Source organism: Cryptomeria japonica, chromosome 8 (assembly GCF_030272615.1).
Source record: "Cryptomeria japonica chromosome 8, Sugi_1.0, whole genome shotgun sequence".
NCBI classification, from domain to species: domain Eukaryota; kingdom Viridiplantae; phylum Streptophyta; class Pinopsida; order Cupressales; family Cupressaceae; genus Cryptomeria; species Cryptomeria japonica.
In genome coordinates this window covers 509,012,377-509,034,303 of record NC_081412.1, presented here as the reverse complement: position 1 = coordinate 509,034,303, position 21,927 = coordinate 509,012,377, and the positions used below count along the sequence as shown (strand labels likewise).

General features: G+C 33.7%; 1 protein-coding gene across 1 annotated transcript; it reads left to right on the top strand.

Moving 5' to 3' along the window:
- The first annotated feature begins 5,715 nt into the window (after positions 1-5,715).
- On the top strand, positions 5,716-6,865 carry LOC131057197 (probable 2-oxoglutarate-dependent dioxygenase AOP1). Its single transcript, XM_057991384.2, has 3 exons — positions 5,716-6,107; positions 6,184-6,493; positions 6,599-6,865. The coding sequence occupies exons 1-3, from the start codon at positions 5,716-5,718 to the stop codon at positions 6,863-6,865; spliced, it is 969 nt and encodes a 322-aa protein (XP_057847367.2).
- Positions 6,866-21,927: the final 15,062 nt, after the last annotated feature.

Genomic DNA, 21,927 nt, shown 5'->3' with positions numbered 1-21,927 from the left:
CCTAGGATACATTCGAAGTATTGTATATAAACCTGGAAGTGCACCGTCTTTGCCACTATCATATGTACTTGTAGATTTTGATGGTTACTCAAGAATTCCATTTGATGATCATCATCCCCAAAGAGTTCCAATTCCAACAATTGACAAAGCTAGCACAAAGCAAATTCCATTGAGATTGGGTTGGGCTTTAACCATAAATCACAAGGGTTGACACTAGACAAAGCCATTATTGATATAGGCCTCACTAAAAGAAGTGGTCTCACATTTGTAGCAATATCATGTGTCAAATCTTTGCAAGGACTATGGATTATGTTTCCCTTCACATATGATAGATATGAAAATATGAAGAGGGGAAAACAAGTTGCTAGAAGAAAGTAAGAAGAAAGCAAGCTAAAATCCTTAGAAGTTATTTGATCTAATAAATGTTGTTAAGAAAGTTCTTGAAATTTGTACTTTCAAAAATTAGCAATGCTACTTATCTCTTCTCTTATAATCATGATACTTTCTCTCCTCACCCAAAAGCTTGGTAATAAGAATCTACACTTGGTTCAATTTATTGGATATTCAAAGAGTTTGGTAGTTGAAACACATTGATTGATCAAATTAATTATTTGAGGAGAAAAATGTATAAATTTATTTATTTATTTAATCATATATTGTAGGTTTATTTAGACTAAAATCTATTTTATTAAATAATATGTTTATGAGATGTAAATAGTTTTATGTAAAATCAATATGACAATATATCTACATATTATGATTGAAAAGAAAAATAGACACATTCATGAATGACTATTCCTATCTAATTTAAACAAACAATCGTTCTCTATAAAATTTCTCAACATTTAGTAAGTCGTTGAATATATTTCAATTTAATAATTTAATCAAATATAAAGGCTAATTTAGTTTGTTTAACATCATTTTATTATGGTTCTATATTTTTTATGTTATTTTAAATGTTTTTAGTGACATTTAACCATATTAAGCCAACTAATATCTTATTCTGATCAGGATGGATACCCCTATTTATCTACAATCCACAAGGAGCATGGTGTCACTTTTTGGCGATGTGACTAACCAGAGGTTGTTGCGAATGATTTCAGTGAGGCACCCGCTTATCTTGCATGCGGTTAAAGACGTCCAGGGGACAGAGTTCCTGTGGGCTTACCACAAGTATAGGGTCAACACAGATATCACATCCATGTTCTTGGCATTAGCCCTAACAATAGGTGTGGTGAAATCTAAGGCAAAAAATTTGTGCCAAAGACTCTTCCAGCACAAATACCTAGGGGATATAGATGCAGTGCTTGACAATGTGGATGCACAAAACATGGTTCCTATGCCCCAACAATACTATCTAGGGATTGATCTGGGTTGCATGGGAGAGGTCAGGATGTTTCCCCTGGTCACCATGATGGAGCCAGAAGAATTGAGAAGTAGGAGGACTGACATGGAAAGAAATTTGGAATTTTTGCAGAGCGTAGCTGGTATCCTTCCTCCTTTGACTAGAGAATGGATGCGGATGTACAAACAATGGGAAGGATACTGTGTACCAGATGAAAGTGATGTGGAGGAGGATAGGCTTGATGCACCAACTCTACCAAATTGTGGAGAGGACTGGATGGCAGATGATGTCAGAGTTGTAGAAGATGTAGAAAGAGGCCCGATGCACAAAATATGCAAAGGGGATTGCTCGGTAGTTTCTCGAGCATCCCATGCCAGGAGGATGAAGAAAGAAGAAGAAAAATGGGGGCTATCACTGGACCCAAACAACCCACTGTTCACTGAGCTACAACTCTACTAAGGTTGGGTTTCCTATAAATTTTTTTTTATTGTCTATGTATTTATCAGTTTATTTAGTTATGTTAGTCAAAATATGTACAATGTAATAGATCGTACAAACCAATAGTTTTGTAGCTATAGGTGGCTGGAGTTTTGGTGTTAACATATAAATAGATAAGGAGAAAGCAGGCAATATTATAGCTGCAAGCAAACACTATTTTGTACTATCTTTTTTGAATATAATATAAAGGGAGCCGGCCCAATCCAATAATTTACCTATAAAAAAAAACAAATTATTTTGATAATTTATTTTTTTATTAATTTTTTTATTTAATCATATATTATAGGTTAATTTAGATTAAAATATATTCTATTAAATAATATTTTTATGAGATGTAAATAGTTTTATGTAAAATCAATATGATGATATATCTACATATTATGATTGAAAAGTAAAAAGGACACATTCATGAATGACTATTCCTATCTAATTTAAACAAACAATCATTCTCTACAAAATTTCTCAACATTTAGTAAGTCATTGAATATATTTTAGTTTAATAATTCTATCAAATATAAAGGCTAATTTCCTTTATTTAACATCATTTTCTTATGGTTTTATATTTTTTATTTCATTTTAAATGTTTTTAGTGACATTTAAACATAGTAAGACAACTAATATTGTATTTTGATGATTTAATTTTCTTCAATTACAAATAAATGTTTTCATTATTTATTTCATACATTGTTTGTGCTACTAAATATAGTGATTTTATACTTTTATCACAAATTATGAATACTTTATTATCATTGTTCCTAAATGATAACCCTAATTTTACTATTTTTTTTATTTTCAACAAATACTTGGAAATATGGATGTTTCAGAAGACGAATTGGAAATCATTGTTCAAAGTCCAACTACATCTATAAACTCAAACAATTTTGTTGAAACTCCTATTGACAAATGTGCGAGAATTATTTTAGAATGTTGCAACAAAATTGTCAAAAAAATTGAAAACATGAGTTTAATGATCGATGATGTCGAAGAACTTGAAATATTAAAAATGGATGATGTTGCTAAAAAAGCTCGTGATGCATCTGCAATAGTATCCAGATTTCCAGATATTATGAAAGAAGTATATTTTGATCATCTTGGAAATAAAGGACGTAATACCATTCTCATCACTAAAGAATTCACGATGTATTTACACCATTACAATGAAGTAATATTCATGTAGTTAATTCTTATTTGAACTTCATCACTTCTCACTTATTCAAGTTCATTGTAGTGAAGCATGCATGTTTTCTCCTATATGAGAGTTGAAAGGACAACAATATGAATTGTTATACGTGTGGTTTTCTAATGTGTGGCTTTAAATATATATTTTAAATGGTTGTTTAACAAATATATATATGAAATGTTAAATGTTTAGCAACTAAATATCAAAAAAAAAATTAACATTTTTTGACAATATTTAACATGTAAATTAGAAAGATTTACCATTTTTTGAATTATAATATAATATAAAATAAATAATACCATTTAAAACAAATTTTAAGTGGGTGTGTGGCAATGCATAAAACCTCCACTACTAATATCTTTAATTTTCAAAACATATTTTGTGCTACTATTTATTTGTAATATACGTGATTCTCTAAGGTGTGTGACATCAAACAATCCTAAATAAAATTATAATCGTAATCCTACCCCAAATTACACTTATAACCCTAACACTAACTATAATTAGGGTTACATTATTAATAAACCCTAGGCCTGACCATAAATTTAACCCTAGCACTAAACCTAACCATAACCCTAACCATAATCGTAAACATAAATCAAACCCTAACAATGATGTAAACCCTGACCCTAGGCATAATACTAAACTTAACCCTAAAAATAAACCTTAATCCTAATGGTAAACATATATTAAATAATCATAAATCAATCATAATCCTAACCCTACCCCCAATTATAAATATAACCCTAACCCTAACCCTAAATTTGATATAAACTCTAAACAGAATTGTAACACTAACAATAAATCCTAACCCTCACCATAAAATTAATCCTAACACTAAACCTTAGACATAACCCAAACCCTAACCTTAATTATAATCCCTAACCCTAATGCTAACCATAATCCTAGACCTAAACCAAACCATAAAATTGATGCTAACTCTAACCATGATATAAACCCTAAACATTATCATAATCTTAACTGTTAAACCTAACCCTAATCATAACCCTAACCCTTACCCTAACCCCATCCCTGCAATGATGTAAACCCTAGTGTTGACCATAATAGAAGCCTTAACTCTAACCTTGACCATAATCCTAACATTAATCCTAAATCCTAACCCTAACCATAATTTTAAACCTAAACCAAACCCTAACCTTGATTAGAACTCTAATTGTAGCCCTAACAATGATGTAAACCTTAACTCTAACCATAATACTAACCCTAATCCTAACCCTAATTATAATCCTCAAGTCTAACTCCAACCATAATCCTAAACCTAAACCAAACCCTAACATTGATACTACCCTTAACCATGATATAAACCCTATTATCATAACCTTAACCCTAAAACCTAACCCTAATCATAACCCTAACCCTAACCCTACAATGATGTAAACCTTAGCCTTGAACATAATACTAACCTTAACCCTTACCAAGTGTAATCCTAACAGTAATCCTAAATCCTAACCCTAACCATAATTCTAAACCTAAACCAACTCGTAACCTTGATGTGAACCCTTATTGTATCCCTAACAATGAACCTTAACTCTAATCATAATACTAATCTTAACCCTATCTGTAACCATAATACTGACCATTAAATAATATTTTATATTATCATTAAATAAATTTCAATATATATCTTACATTTTAGTATATGCTTTAATCTTGTAAAATATATATATTTATTAAAAATAGTTTAAATGGATATATTTCAAATACCTAGATATATAATAATATAATAATATTAAAATACTTATATATAATTCAACTCAAGAAAAAGATACGATATAATTATATATTGCATTTATTTTATGTTTTCCATGTCGCGTCGTGCGACTGCCACTAGCATATATGTCTTAAATTTTAATTTAATCTATATAAAATACGCCGAGAGATATCATTCTTGTGGCATCTATTTCAATTTAGGGTGTAAAATTGATTAAAAATAGGCGCCTTGAGAAAGATATCTCTCGACATATTTTATATAGATTTAATTATAATTTAAGACATACATGCTAGTGTAACATTTATTTAGATGTATATCACAATAAAAATTCATTAAATAATCTTATAATGCAAATACAAAACTATTGACAACAACCACCTACAATAAGTAAAAAAATTAGGGCACATGGACGACAATAGCAAGAGTACAAGCTACAAAATTCAAAAATATTATTAAATATTTCTTTTCAAAATAATAATCTCACTTTCAGATCAGCGTTGGTTAGGTGGATCGTTCTTTCATTTTTATTTTAAAGTACCTTATGCGTAAATACACTGCACCGGACAGCATTATGACGTCACATCCAGATAAATAATCCACGAACGACATTGAAAAACTAGACCTAATTAATAAATTAATTCAGTCGACATCCATGAAAACATTTTAATTCTTTTTTACACGAAAGACTGGTAATCGACAAAGTGGAAATGTGTTTATTTGGGTGAGATTCAATCATTAAAGTTAATGTGTCAATTTCGTCAATTATTATTATTAGCTGGAGAAAAATTTAATAAATTTCTAATGAGGATCTGTCTGAAAGCTTCTTGATCGCCTTACCATATATTGAACATTCATCTCAGCAATGCCCTCATGATTTTAATGATATGAGTAAAGCTATGAAGAATCCAGACATTTATAATTCAAGCTATTTTTTTTGACTTGGGTTACTCATCATTCACCATGTCTTTGTCGCTGCAAAAAGAAGTCGACATTCCTGTGATTGACATTTCACAGTTTCCATTGGACTACTGGGAAGGAGGAGATGGATTAAACAAGCTTCACCATCATTCCATGGCGGCCACGGTGAGAGAGGCCTGTAAGGAATTGGGATTCTTCCGGCTGGTTAACACTGGAATTCCAACAGAACTTCTGCAGAATGTAGAAAATGTTATCCATGAACTCTATGCGATGCCTGCAGAGGCTAAAGAGAGAGCCGTCACATCAAACCCCGTTCAGAGCTACATGCGTTCGTTGTCACAGGAGACCTTCTGCCTTATGAAAATGCCTCATTCGGATTCTCTTCAGCAATTGACTTACAAAATATGGCCAGATAAAGGAAATCTAATGTTCAGGTGAGTTACAATCCACACTTGTATAAATTCCATCACTATATTTGAATTAAGTGAGCTCTAATGCTTTATATGGCAGTGAGACAATTGGGACATATACACTTGCCATGGCAGATCTCCAACAGAAGATCAACAAAATCATTATTGCGAGCCTCGGATTGGACGTGACAACTTTCTTCCATTCTGATTTCGAAGACTGTGAAGCTTACATGCGTTTAAGCCGCTACTCCTCCAATGGAAAGTTCACAGAAGACGAAGGAGCTCTGTTTGAGCATACTGACCTAGCTTGCTTTACGATACTTTGCCAGACAAATGAAGGCCTTCAGATTCGGACCAAAGAGGGAAAGTGGTTAAATGTGAAGCCCATAGCATCTTCCTTCGTTATCAACGTAGGCGACTCTCTGCAGTTGTGAATTTCTGACAGAAAACCCATTAACTGTAACTTATTTATCGTCCTTCTTAAAATAAATATATTTTTGTGGGTGCACTTGCAGGCATGGACGAACCGCAGATTCCGCAGCGCAGAGCACCGGGTAGTTTTCAGAGGGTGGACGGATCGGCTGTCTATCGCTTGGTTTGTACATTTTCCTTATGATAAAGAAATATGGGCTCCAGCAGGGTTTGTGGACGACAATAATCCACGATATTACAGGCCTTTTACCTTCTCCCAGTTCAAGCATTATTTCGATAAAAATTTCCGCCCTAAAGGAATCAATCTTCTGAATTTGATTGACAGTTATGCGGGCATACCTACCGTCTGATAATTGAAATTCTGAATACAATAGTATGATATGTATATTCCATAGATGTCATCTAATAAAAATAAATATCGTGTCTTGTGTTTCCAGTCTAGCTGTAGCTAAAATTTATTATTAATTGTTTAGCAGTTTGATGGATAAGAAAGTTCTCATGGTTTTTGGAACGAAAAATATTTAAGAACAATATTAAATGACTTCTTGTTGATTTTTCATATGGTTGTGTGTATTTCTTGAATAATATTTAGAAACAATATTAAATGACTTTTTGTTGTTTTTTCATATGATTGTGTGTATTTCTTTATTCAGTATTTTGGATCAAATTTTAAGATTCATAATCAGAATATTAGAGAGGATAAGTTGTTGCTGGTTTGGTTCCTTGATACTCTCACCCTCATGAGACCATTGATCTTAGCTTAATGGTTGTTATGTAAAGGTTTGGGCCTATCTGGTTTTATCTAGTCAAAATATTTTTTCAATTTAATTTCTTACTTTCGGTGAATCCAATATGAACACAAAAAAAATTAATCTAAGCTTTTGGTTTTTTCTATCTCATAGTTTATAGGTCTTTTATGTGGATCTATAGATAATTTTTTTTAGGAGTTTTCTGGTGCAAAAAGAAAGTCACAATTTCATTTTGAAGAGTCAACAAAAATTATTTTTATATATAGTTATTGATAATTTTGTTATAGAGATTAGGGGCAACCCTTTGGTGAAATGATGGCATTTCCTGCTTGTAGTTCCAACAACCAAGGTTGAAATCTTGTTGGGTTACTCTCTATCGCATGAACAATTGAGGGGCATCCAAGATCTTCTAACCTTTTTCACATGCAAGATATGGAGTGAGAAATTTTTCTCATTCTATAATGTTTTTGACAAGTTCGCCAAATCCTATCCAAGTACATCATGGAGGTTAAAATTCACAATTCTCAACTAGTTTGTGTAGCCCTAAGGATGTACCAGATAATGGAAATTTTGGTAAAATGCCTCCTGTGTATAACTCCACTCATCTCCATAGAGGCATTAATACATTTTTCTCTAGCTTATTTGTGTGGCAACATGCAATAAAGATTGCACCAATCCTCTCTTGTGACATTCGCCTTAAATATTTCAACTTATGGTCTGATTGGAAACCTAGACAATTGGCTTCTATTTAGACACACTACTTTTATCTTGAGATTTTTATGGGTAGTTCTATATGCAATAAAAAAGAATTTTTGCAAAATCATGCTCTCAAATTTGCATATTCATGAAGACATAACTGAAAAACTATAAGCTTCACTCTTGGATCACAAAGCATTGGAATGATGTACTGTAGGAATAAATCACTATTTTCCCTTGCACTAGAGTATTTTTTATACTTGAATTTGAGTCCTTTAAGGATAAACAGATGGTGCTTAAGAATGGTCCTCTGTTTAAAAATATAAATTATATATGCATGAAACATTGTTTCCCTTCCTTGATCCCAGAACTTAGGCATTCTTCTCTGTAATTATCTAGATTTATTTACCTTAATTTCCTCTAGAATTATAAGAAATAGAGAATCTTGAGGTCATTGGTAATGGCATATGAAGGTTTTATTGTATTTCAAAAGAAATTATTAGTTATGAAAGTTCAATATGTGCATGCTTATGGGTGGAAATAGATCTATCTAGAGGTGTTCCTAAAACAAATCTGACTATGAATAACAAATGCTTGAGACAATCACCGAATTATATAAAGTTCAATCTATAAGAAAGAAATGCTTTCAACTTACTATTTAACCAATCAATCTTAGATTTTTCTAGCTCATGCATGGAGAGGAGATGGCCTAAGTAGTAAGACCACCTACTGGATTGGGGTTGAATCACACCATTATGTCATTCCTCTAAGTAGTCAAAATGATTTGGTTTCTTTCCAATGTTTCTTCCCATGAAACTTTAGAAGCCAAATTAAAGCCATATACGTCCCCTTTAGTTGGTGTACAAAGTCTACGTAATGGGGTTTTTCACAAGGCTTCTCTTGATGGTGATACCCTATTGAATACTCCAATACAATCATAAATAACAATCCCTAAGATTGAAATTTTTGAGGCCTCCCTAGTTTCACTAGAGACATCAATGAAGTTTCAAAAGGAATTGAAGGAAGCACCAAAGGAAAAATAGTCAAAACTAAGTCTTTTTCTTAGACAGAGAATGATTGGATAGAAGTAAAGTGAAAGAAGACCCCCATTGAAAACCTAAGCATCACAAGATGTTAAGGTCAATAACATAAGGAAAAATATTTGATTCTAATGCACACCCAATTTCAAGTTGATTTAATTTTCAATTGTTATATTTGATTTAGACACAACAGATTGGACCCTTTGTCAGCAATTTGCCCTGGAAAATTATTCTAGAGAAAATTGTATATTTTTAAGGGCATATATGGATATTGAAAAAGTGAAAATTTATACAATCATGAAGAATATAAATACTCATGACAACCAGTATCATATTTAATCCTCTATTTTTTATACATGTTGGATATGCATTAAACATATAGATACTTTAGCTTTTTATTATGATGGGAGAGAGAGGTTCTAGTAGAGATAGGGCTTCTAGTGAGGGTGGAGAAGCCTAGGATAACTTAGAGGGTAATTTATGTTGTTTGGGGCTTTCACTTGTCCTGTTTGGGTTTCTCCTTCCTAGCTATCAATTTCTACCTCCTCATTGTGGTGCTCTTTAAATTTTAGGTTTTAAAGATTATTTTGGTGGTCTTGGGTTGGTACATTTGCTTGGATCCTATTGGTTCTTTATCTCATGAGCTTGGATGCTACTGCAGTGCAAGAGATTTTAATGTCCCTATGGGACCTACTTTCATGGTAGTTCTTTATTCTAGTATTTGTTGTAATGACAATGTTTGTGGTAATATTTTTTCCCCTATTTCTCTAGTGCTCCATGTGCTCTTTGTTGGGCTTGTGTTGAAGATGTTTGTTGACCTCAGTGTTGTTGGTATTGAATTGTGGGTTATTTTTCTTGCAAATGGTCTTGGGTTGCTGGCTCTATGAATTTCTCATACTAGATGCTCTCCCCCTATCTTCTCCCTTCCTCTAGGTATTTTTGGGTCTTATCTTTGTGGTCTGGGAGAGTTGATTTATCTCTAGTCTTTTGTCTCTAGTGCCTTGCATCTTTTCCTTTCTATGTCTTGTGTGGCTTTTATGGGGGCTAGCTTTGCTCTTATTGTTGGGCGTGATTCCTCCTTTCTCGATAGGGGCTGTCTATCTATTTGGGTGTCTCCCCATGCCTTGTTGGGTTTTTGGAAGTGGGTTTCTTTGTTGGAGGAGGTTTTAAATTCTAGTGATTTTTCTATTATCTCCTTTGTTTCTTTTAAAAGAGCCTTAGTTTTTTCCCTAGCTATGGTCTTGGAGGGTTTGGTTCTTTAGTCCTTAGTGGCTCAACCTGTTTTTGTGATAAGTGAGCTTGGTTGGTTTCATTTTGTTGAGAAAAGTTTTTATCTCATGAAGGGTGTGTGATTATTCTTCCTATCTTCCAGATTCTCCTTTCACTTCTTTTGGTTTTACATTTTGTTTGTTCCTTATTTTTCACTCTTAGGCTACTTGTTATGGTGGGTTTATTTGTGGCTGCTAGTTTTCAAAAGCCAGATTTTTATTTTTGGTTAGGGGTTTTTATAAATTTTGTGTGTTTTACTTTGTGGATGTGTCTTTTCTCTAAGGGAGTTATCGTTGCCTTGTCCTGGCCCCATACTTCTCTTGCTCCTTATTGTATTTTGTTAGAAGCTTGGTAAATGCCAAAGCATGCGGCATAACCTGCTTACATGAAGACAATAAAGGAGTTGAGAAAGTTGGCATAGAAAGCCAAAAGAGGGTGTGAAACCAAACTACCCCATAACCCACTTAGGAAATGACAAAATAGTGGTTTTGTGATATGGCACAACAAGCCAAAAGAGTGTGTGTAACTCAAATACCAGTGAGTAGGTAAGAGTAACATATGTTGTTGAAGCATTTCACCACTTGTCTTCATATTAACCACTCTTAATAATCTAAGAAACTTTAATAAAATGTGTATGAAAATAAATACCTCCTCATATAAGGAAAAAATAAAAAAATGTACACTACCCCCCCCCCACCCCATTAAGCATAGCTTACTTGGGTGAAAAGATGAAAACTGACAAATGAAGCCATGTTAGGTACTCATGTACATAGAGATCCCCCAAAAGAGGAAGCTACCTCATAAGAGGAATATCCCTCCTAAATAGATATATAAAATGAAGGACAAAGGAGCCCCTCCTGAAGTAGACACTTGTTGCATCCCAAACAAATCTCGCAAATAAAGGAGCTTTGTTTTGGTGAAGGGTTTGGTGACTATTTCCATAATCTACTCTAATGTAGAACACTTAAGATCAATGATTCCATCCTAAATCAACTCTTATATGTAGTGCATATGTATCTCAATGTTTTTCATCCTCTAGTGATGAGCTAATTTTTTTGAGATTTGTATAGCAATATGATTATCACAAAATATGATGGTAGGATTTTTTATTGGAACAAAGAAATCAATGAGAATATTTGAAGATAAATAACCTTAATGATGGCATTGATTACCTCTCTATACTTATTCATTATTGATGAAAGAGAAATTGCAGACAATTTCTTACTTGACCAACAAGTTGGATTGGAACCAAGTGAGAAGTAATAGCCTAAAGTAGACTTGCAACCCTGAGAATCACCTACTCAATCCAAATTTATATATCTCACTAAGTCATTATCCACCCCTACTACATACTAAATTCTATAATTGTGAGTAATTTGAATGTAGTGGAGGATCTTCTTAGCTTCTTTTTAATGCAACTCATGTGGTCATGCATGATTTAAGAGACCATGCCCACAACATATTAAATGTCAAGTCTTGCATGAGTCAAGTAGATGAGATTTCAAACAAGATGTCAGTACAAAGTGCCATCAACCAAAAGTGAATATCACTTTGCCTCAAGTTTGACCTGAAGGAAAAAAATGGAGTTGGTGTAGGCTTATAGTCACCCATACAAAATCTAGAGATCATATCAAGTGCATACTTGGGTTTTCTAAGGAAGGTACCTAAAGATGATTGAGTAATGTTAATCCCTAAGAAGTAATGTTAAATACCCAAGTCTAACATCAAAAATTTATCATGTAGAAAATTTTTCATTGCTTTGATGGTCAATGAGTGACTCCCTATCATCAACAAATCATCAACATAGAGAACTAGAAATGTGAGAGTTTCATCCTACTGCAAAATATATATGCTCAGATCAGCATGGCATCGAGTGAAATAAACTGTCAGAAGGAATGAGTCCATATTGGCATGGCAATCTCAAGGAGCTTGTTTGAGGTCACAGAGAGACTTTTGAAGTCAACACACAAGGGAGGGATCTTGAAGAAACTCTTGTGGTTTCTCAATGTATATTTCTTCTTGAAGATGACAATCAAGAAAGGAACTCTTCACATTCATCTGATGAACTTCCTAGTGATGGTCTGCAACTATAGCAAGGACAAGTTGAATGGAAATAATCTTAGCAATTGATCCAAAAGTATTAGTGTATTCAATCCTAGGAACTTTTGAGAATCCTTTTGCTACAAAGTTAGCCATATATCTATCAATCGACTAATTTTCTATAAGTTTTATTTGATAGATCCACTTGCATTCAAGAAGTTTCCTTCCCTTGGGAAGACGGACTAAATCCCATGTGTGATTCCTTTCCAAGGAATTGAACTCTTGTCGCATTGTACAATCCCACTTGAGAACATCTGAAGCTTCTTGAAAAAAAATGGATCAAAAGTTGAAGCCACTTAAAATTTTGACCATTTTCTTCTTGTATCTGATGGATCACATAGCTAATCAACTGCTAACTCAAATGTTTTTTGAGCCCAAAGAGGCATTGAGGCTGAAGAGTCTAGGGGAGAATCATCAACCTCTGAATGATACCTATGAAAGGAATGTGAAGGAAGAAGACTCCTCATCAAGATTTGGAGGATTAATATCCTCTAAAGAACTATCATCATGATGCACTGTCTCTAAAGTGATAGTGGATGGAGAAGTAGTATGAGAAGAACTGGAAGAACTCTCCTAAAAATGAACACTCTTTTCAATGAACAACTCATGAGTGGTGGGATGGAGAATCCTATACCCTTTGACATCATCTATATACCCAACAAATATGCAAGGCTTACTCTATGAATTTATAACCTTGCATTTCTCTATTGGAATGTTTTCCCATGCAAGAGAACCAAACACTTTGAAGTGCTTAACTATTGGTTTTCGATGAATCCAATCTTGAAGAGGAGTTACCACCTTCTTAGATTTGTGAGGAACTTGGTCCGAGATGAAACATGCATAGTTGATGGTATCTACCCAGTATTGACGTGTCAAAGACTAAGAGTGAATCATACAATTAGCCATCTCCTTCAAGGAACTATTCTTGTATTCTACAACACCATTCTATTCAGTATTGTATGGAACTATATGATTCACGTTGATACCCTTTAAAGTAAAAAAATATTCAAACTAATTATAAACATATTCACCCCCATTATCTGTATGCAGAATCTTGATGAACCTCCTAAATTATTCCTTTGCAAAAGATTTGAAATATAGAAAATTTTTAAAGAGTTGAAACTTTTGTTTTAGAAAGTAAACCCATGTATATCTAAAAAATTCATTAATAAATGTAAATACATATTTAGCCCTACCGAAGGATGGTTGTGGAAATAGTTCTACAAATTCACTGTGTACCAAATCCAATAGTTGTGTAGCTCTCCATGCTTTTCCTTTATCATGCTTGTCCTCAAAATTTGTACCAAGAATGCATCCCTACAAAAATCCATCAAAAAATTGAATAGAAGGCAACCATGAAACCATGTCTAGTTGACTGAGTTGTTACAAGAAATGGTAGTTCAAGTGGCCAAACCATTGATGCCACAAAAAATTCACCTCATCTACATGAGTGAGTAATACTATTGAAGGAGAGTTAGGAACAAAGTGAGTAAACTGATTAAATTTGGATTGATCCAACCTACTTTTCCCATAGCAACAATATACATATTATACATTTCACTGATTACCATTGTATTTGGTGTCAACTTAACTTACTTGTCAAAACCATTGTGAGGTATTTGATAATAAAAAAGGAGATTAGTTGATAAAGATGGAATACAAAGGACATCCTGGAAATGTGCCTTTGCCAACATCAACAAACCCTCTCCCGTGCACTTCAATAGGAGTGTTATCACCCATTATTATGGAAGGAATAAAGCATGACTCTAAAGAGACAAAATCATATTTTGAAGAGGCCATGTCATGCAAAGTACTAGAATCAATTATCCAAAATTTGGTTGTGAAGCAACAACAATTAGAACCTTACCCTTTCATTTCCCCTTAGTCTTATCAATGTCCTTACAATATATTTTTGTTGGAGCATTATTTTTGCTACCCCATTGTTTTGGGGAGTGTAAGGTCTATTATTTTTCCTAACTATCCCTGCAAGCGTTAGAGGATGCTAAAGCTTATAGCATTTTAGATTATCACCATATCCTACAAAGATGCATTTCTAAACTTTTGGATTCAATTTAGATCACTTCTCTTGAGGCACATGAACAAAATCCTGATAAACAAAGAGCCTTAAATAAGAAACTCAAGGTTTTTTATCTAGCCACATTGTATAAGGTATTTAATCAATAAGAGATTTATAAGGTGATTCATTAATTCAATAACAAGTACTACCCATAGTTTCTACCCAATAATATCTATCTAGCTTTGCCTTACTTAACATGCTCCTAGCTCTTTTCGTTAATGTACAATTTATTATTTATGTTACCACATTTTCCTAGGGAGTGTAAGTTGTAGTCCTTAGCCTAATTATTCATGCACAGTTGCAAAACTCATCAAAGTCTTTGAGCAATATTTATGCCCATTATCAAATCTCTACTTTTATCTCATAATTTGTTTTCTTTTCATTGAATTCCTTAAATTCCTTAAACTTAGAAAAAACTTTATATTTTGAATGCATAAAATAAATCCAAGTATATCTCAAGACATCATCAATGAAGGAAACATAATACCAATATCTATTAAAAGAGTCAAAATCCACTATACTTCATATAAATAAATGTATAGTCTCTAGATGTATTTAGTCTTATTAACTCCTTTAAGAAATGAATGTCTATTTTGTTTACCAAACACATAGGGCTCATAGAAATCACTCTTTGTAATAGAATAATAAAAAAATATCCTCAACTAATTTCTTATCTAGAATGGCCTTGAGACCTTTTTCATCAAAGTTCCTGAATATATGGTGTCACAACATACATGTATTTTTAGTCATATTTACAAAAAAAATTTGCAAAGAGTAGAGGGATGCAAATTAAACACAATCTCAAACGGGTCTGGCTGGAAAGTGACATTCTTAATATTGTCAAATGCATAAAGGGATGTACGATACCTAGCTGGGCTATTTAAAACTTAATTAAGGATTGCCTTGAAATGATAGTCGGACTGTAGAACTTCAAGATCTCGCATGTTTTTCAGGAAGGAAACAAACCAGCGGATCATTTGGCCAACTTGGTGGTGGGTAACATGGCGGTTAAATGGTGGAGAGGAGAGGAAACTTTCCTAAAAACCCTATACAACCTGGCAAGAAATGATGTCAAGATCTTTGTCCTTTCTAATGAAATTCATGATGAAAGATTATGATGGGATGGGAGCTGTTGGGATGGTATTTCAAATTATTACCACTTTGAGAAGTTTTAGAACTTTTAGTTTGCCCTATTTCTAGTTTTCTTTCCTCCTGGTTTTTGTGGAGTCTTTGAATTCCTTGAGCTATAGAATGGGAGGTGAAAAGAATAGGTTTGAACCCACAACCTATGAGAAGTGGCAGAAGAATAAGGAGGTTTGGGATGAAATTTTTGATGGTGGGATGGTACCCTTTTTGGAGAGACTGCATGGTCATTCTACCATTGTGACGAAAATATTTGTTAAAGGTAGGAATAAGAGTGTGTTGACTACCTTTGGTGCAAAATTTGAAGTCGATGAAAACATGGTTGTCATTGTTACTGATCTGGATATGAAAAGAAGAAAATTCTATAAAGACAGGAAGTTGGTGAGGAGGCTATTGCTACCTTTTATGATAAGGAAAAGGAAAGATAGAGGGTTACGAAAAATGGCAGACGGTGGCTATAATAGAAAAGAGATAATTTCCCTCTAGGCTGATATGGCAGAATTCATCATGAGGTACATCAGCCTAGATGGTAGAAATGCTAGTATTTTCTCACATCATTTTACTATCTTAAACCATTTTAGGCATGGTAGATTTATTTCCATTCCCTTTTATTTGATTTCATCCTTGGAGAATAGTTTAGTTAAACATTTTGAAAACCTAGATAACCCTGTGATTCATGAAGTTCTTACCTTGTTGATTATGGAATATGACTAAGTTCATGAAGTGAAACCCTCCCCCAAGGATAAAACCCACCTTTCCTCCTCTAACCCTGTTGTGCAGTTGGTTTCTGATATAGATATGGATGAGGATAACAGTGGTACAACCATGGATTGGTGTGATATCAAGGATATGGACGACCATTAGTATAGACCAAAGAAATAAGGGGGTCTTATGGTGACCCCGGGAACTAATAGTAGCAGGAAAATCAATCCTCCAAGGTGGGCGACTAGTAAGTTAAAATCTAGCAGTAGGAAAATGCAAGACCTGGAGCCACCCACCCAAAAGAAAACAAAACTAACCAAATCTAGTGGGTCCAAATTACTGGACCACGAGATTAGGCTGGACATCCCTATAAATGTAGATGATGAGAAATAGGGGTTTGCAAATAAGGAAAATAAATGTGAGATAAAGGAGGAGAGGCTGATGGGAAATCTGCTATTGGAGGCTACTAGAAGTCAGGGAAACTGGTGGAAGTTGGTGGAGAAGGAAATTGGATCCCTAAAAGATGGGATTAAAGGAATTGCTGACACTTTCATGGAATCCCCTAGGCCTAATAAACCTGAGAAGATCATGAGTATGATCTAGAAAATTTCTCAGGATGTGGAAACTCTGAAGGTTGACCAAGAGCATAGAATTGAGAAGTTGGAAATTGATGTGAGTGAGATCAAGGAAAACCTGAACAATCAGGTGGAAATCAGTAGGCAGGTGATGAATAATAGTGTTGATGGTTTGTCCCTTATTCTGCTTAGTTTTTTAGTCTGGTTGCCAGCCGACCTTGGTCTGTAATACTCTGGGTTTCAAGTCCCTAAAAAACCTAATTATCTTTATCAAAAACTTAAACACGATCTCTGTCTAAGATACCTTAGTAATCACAAAAATCCCTCTTACCAACTTGCAACTAGACTTATCAAATGTCATGTGCAATCTACAATTATTCAAATTCACAATTAAGAGAAATTCTTGTAAAATCTAAAATATATAAAATATTATTAATAGAATCAATCTTCTCATCATTGAAACACAAATTTATATTTCCTTTAGATACAATATTTAGTAATATTCTATTAACAAGAAAAACCTCTCCTTAATCATATTCCTCGCACGAAGAAAACTACTCCTGATGAACCATATGGTAGGAGGCACCTGAATTAACAAGCCAAGCATAATTACTAACAAAGTTAGTTGAAACAAAAAAAGAATTAAAAATCCTTATTAGGAGAGGAATTATCCTTGAAAGAATCAGTGTTAATTTTCTTATTCTTTCACTCCTTCAAATGTCCTATTTTTCCATAGTTTCAAAACTTTTCTCTTTTTAGGGGTCTTAGAATTTTGTTTTGACGTATCCTTCTATTTATCACCTTTAGGCCCTTTCTCCTTAAGACTTATTCAAACATACAAGGCATCTTGGGAGCTAGAACTCATGGTATTTATTATTATCTATTCTAAAAGAAGTATATGAATGATGTTGTCTATCTTTATATTTTTACCACCACTACTTAGGAAAATGAATAGATTTTCCCAAGAATCAAGCAAAGAGAAAATCAATAAGATGCATTTATCTTCATCTTCAATAATAACATCTTTTGATTCAAGTTAACTTAATAACAAATTAAAAGAATTCAAATTTTCATAAATACAATCACCATCCCTCTTGTTTAAGGAATGCGAATGTCTTTTCAGATATAGCTAGTTAGACAAACTATTAATTGATAGACTACATCTATTTTCCTCCATAGGTTGTATGTTGTGTATTTTGTAGGGACATTTAGGAGGAAAATTTTAGTGAGAAATAGCCGAATGGTTCCTCATGCCTTGTCTATATTTTTCCAAGCATAATCTAACAAAGTATAATCCTTTGGTTTTTTATATACTCAAAATTCCAACCTTCGATCTCTGTCTTCAAGGAGATTTGCAGCTATAAACTTATACATCGTAACCAATGCCATTGAAATTTTTAATAATTTTATGAGAGGTGGAGGTCATCGTATACAATATTTTATCAATATGTAAAAAAGCCGCAAAGCAAAATCTCCCACTCAAGAAAAAAATCTTTAACACTCTTAAGAGTGAAGAATCCCTTCCTCAATAGAATCATTAGATTTGCTACAAAATTTTCAAAACAATGTGAAGAAATTCTGCAATATGAGCTCATACTTAAAGTTACTTCAAAATTGAAAGTAAATATAAACCTTACTAAAGTGACTACATAATAAAAGAAAGAAGAATATTAACTTTGCACATGAAACACCAAATTTACATGTTTAAATCATTTTGAGAGAAAATGTTCCATAGAAAGGGAGGAAATTATACAACTAATCAATGAATATTACAACAATAATATACTTCTCTAAAAAACACTACAAAATCTAGTAGCACTTGCTACCATATGTAGCTAAACAAAACTAAATAAAGAACTCTAGCTGAAGGCCCCAATTTATAGAAATATGTTAGGATAAATGCCACTATGGAATAAGAAGACAATAGGAAGAAAAAACACCTATAAAAACTCATGCCAACCTCCCAAAATAACTTTTTACAAATGCTTCTCACAACTATCATATGGCATTTAGCTAATTTGGGCACCCCTGGACTAATTTAGGAACCTTTATCATAATTAATTATTATTGGAACCCATAATGATGATCATAACTATCATACACACACTTACAAATCCCAACAAGTATCCAAGGACTTTCAAATAGGAGATTCCAAAAGGTGTTGGCAATTGACACTCATCTGGTGGATACAGATGCTTGATTATTGGTTTTAGGGTTGTCATTGATGGCAACTCTTTATGGAATTCTATCTGGTATCTATAGATCTTGATAACCAGAAGTGGATGTGAATAGATAACTAGTTAACCCATATTTGAGGTTGAGTAGAGCAGTTTTGGTCTTGAAGATTTCTGGTGATTGTAGCTTTATGAATCATGAATGGGATAATAGGGCCGACATAGAGACATCATTTTATCATCTTTTTGGTGATCCGTATTTGTTTTTGGTGATTCGATCAAGCCGACTCTATTCTACACATTACACTATAGGCCGACTTGATAATTGTCTATTTTGTGATTGTGAATATATAAGACCGATGGAGAAGATATTTTTTATGCATTGTATGAGGTAATATGAGTGAGTAGCGATTGAGAATCCCTTTTGGTATAGTTTCACATGTACATTCTCAATCCGATAGCTCACTAAGACAGTAGACAAAGCAAGTAGCAGAGGTGGTACAGTCAAAGTTTTGCACTTAACCGGAACTTATCCAGGCATTATTAGATGCTATCTTGCAGTTTATTCATTGTAATTCATCATTTTAATTGATCTGTAAGGCAATGAGCCTTCCAAGATTATAGCCCTTATTATAATTGAGTTGTAAGCTCTAGGCAATGTTCTTGAATGCTAGTGCATTCCCCTTCATGTAACATTGTTTTTCTACTAGCCATAGCAGAAAAATATTGTTGGTTCAAATTCCACCCTAGTTTTTCCCATTTTGGTTTCCATGTAAAAATTCCAGTCTTATGATTTAGCAGTTGATCGTTTTGTGTTTCTGCATTTCAGTTTCATGCTTATGCTTCTAGTGGTTTAAGGTTAAGTCTAAATATTTAATAATTGATAGAACATTGATTCACACCCCCCATCTTAGTTTTCCTTGCTTCCAAAAATTATTATCAGAGCCTAGTTCCTCTAAGGAAGGCTATCCGCTTGAGGAAGGTCTGAGAGATTGGATCAATGGATTCCAATTTTTAGAAATAACTTTGTGTGGCACTCGAGGATCTTGATGTAACAAGAAATGAGATAAGTTCCTTAAAGAGAAACCTGAATATAGCTAAAGATTTTATTAATGATTTGAAAGATCAGGTCAACACTTCAAGTGATAAGAGGAAAGAGTTGATGGAGAAGCTGAAGGAGAAAGAAGATCAATGCATGGAGAATCAGGACAAAGTTAACAAGCTTGAGAGAGAAAATGTTTCATTGAAGAATGGGATGCAATCTATTATGATGAAGCTGACTAATGAGATTGAAGACCGAAAGAAGAATGAAGAGAATTTGACACAATCACTGAAGGATAGAGTAGATGAATGCTTCGTGATTACCTATGAGAATGATCAATTGAAGCTTGAATTAACACAATCAAGGAATAATGGTCAGGAACTTGAGAGATAAATTGTTTTCCTAAGAGATGAACTCGCTACTACAAATGAATACAAAGACAAATTCAATGCTAGATCAACAAGGCTTGAGGACTTGGATTTGCGAAAGATGAATACTCCGGATCTAGACAAGGCAATGCAAAGCCTAAGAAGAAAAAGAATCCTCCAGTAAGATAGGCTAATGCTCATAAATTCAATGGTAGATGCTTTACTTTCAATAAATTTAATCATATGGTGAATCAATGTAGAAGTAATATGAATAATGGAATGAATAATGTGAACAATGATCCTACCTTTACAAGTCATTGTTTCATATGCAATAATTTTTGTCACAAGTCAAACATGTGCAGAGCAGTAATGAATAATTTTCAGAACAAGAGATGATATTCTTGTGGGATGTCTAGACATATCTCTAACCAGTGTAGGATGAGACCAAATCAGATGAAGTTTAGACCTATGCAGAAATTTGTTTGTCGTGGATGCAATAAACCTAGTAACATTGCAAAATTTTGCAAAAGCAAAAATGTGAACAAGAGTGCTCCAGTAGACAAGAACAAAACTAATGATAAAGGAAAGGAAAAGGTAGAGTAGATCAAAGCCAAGAATGATAAGATTTGGGTTAGAAAAGATGAATCCAAGGCAGACAATGGATCTACACCTGAATCCGGTGTAGGACCTTCATCCGGTAACTAAGGCATTTGGCCTTATGGGGTGGCATCTTCATGCAAAATCTAGCAGAGCCCCCCTTGGAGAGATCTATGATCTATCATGGTATATTATAGATGCTTGGAGATGATTATCTGGATCTCTAGATCATTTGGTGAATTGATTGATGCTGGATTGGGCATCCTATTGAACCTTATCAGTGCATTTATATCAACTTGAAATTAGGGTTTGCGAGGTTAAAAAGGGAAAATGTGAATCATTTCTCACATTGCAAGCCAAGAGAAGAAGTAGAGCTAGGTGAACCTGTTTCCAAGAAGATCAAAAGCTTTGAGGAAATCTAATAGAACCTATTGTGCATCCGTCAGGAAGAAAAGGTATTTTTGAAAACTTATTTTGAACCCTAAATTTATCAGAATGGCATAATCTTTTGTTAATACGCCTTTGGTAGTTGAGCTTTCCGAGAGCAAGGCCATAATTTAAGAAGCACCCATTTAAGTTTGTAGAAGATGATCCAAATGGTGTTTTGCATGTTGACGATGTGAGAGCCTATATTCACTACAACATTGAGGAGACTGGAAATGAGATGATCTTATCACTTTACAATAAACACCTCCGGGAAAGGGATGGAAGCCTTAAACTGAAATATGCATAATTGCAGAGGAAGGGTTTCATGCAGTTTGTGCATTTCCCCACATTCAATGAAGATGAGTGGGTAAGATATATTCCGATTCATGTGCATGGTGAATTTATCTAGCAAGACAAACCATATAAAATCACCAAGAAAGACATTCATGCAGTC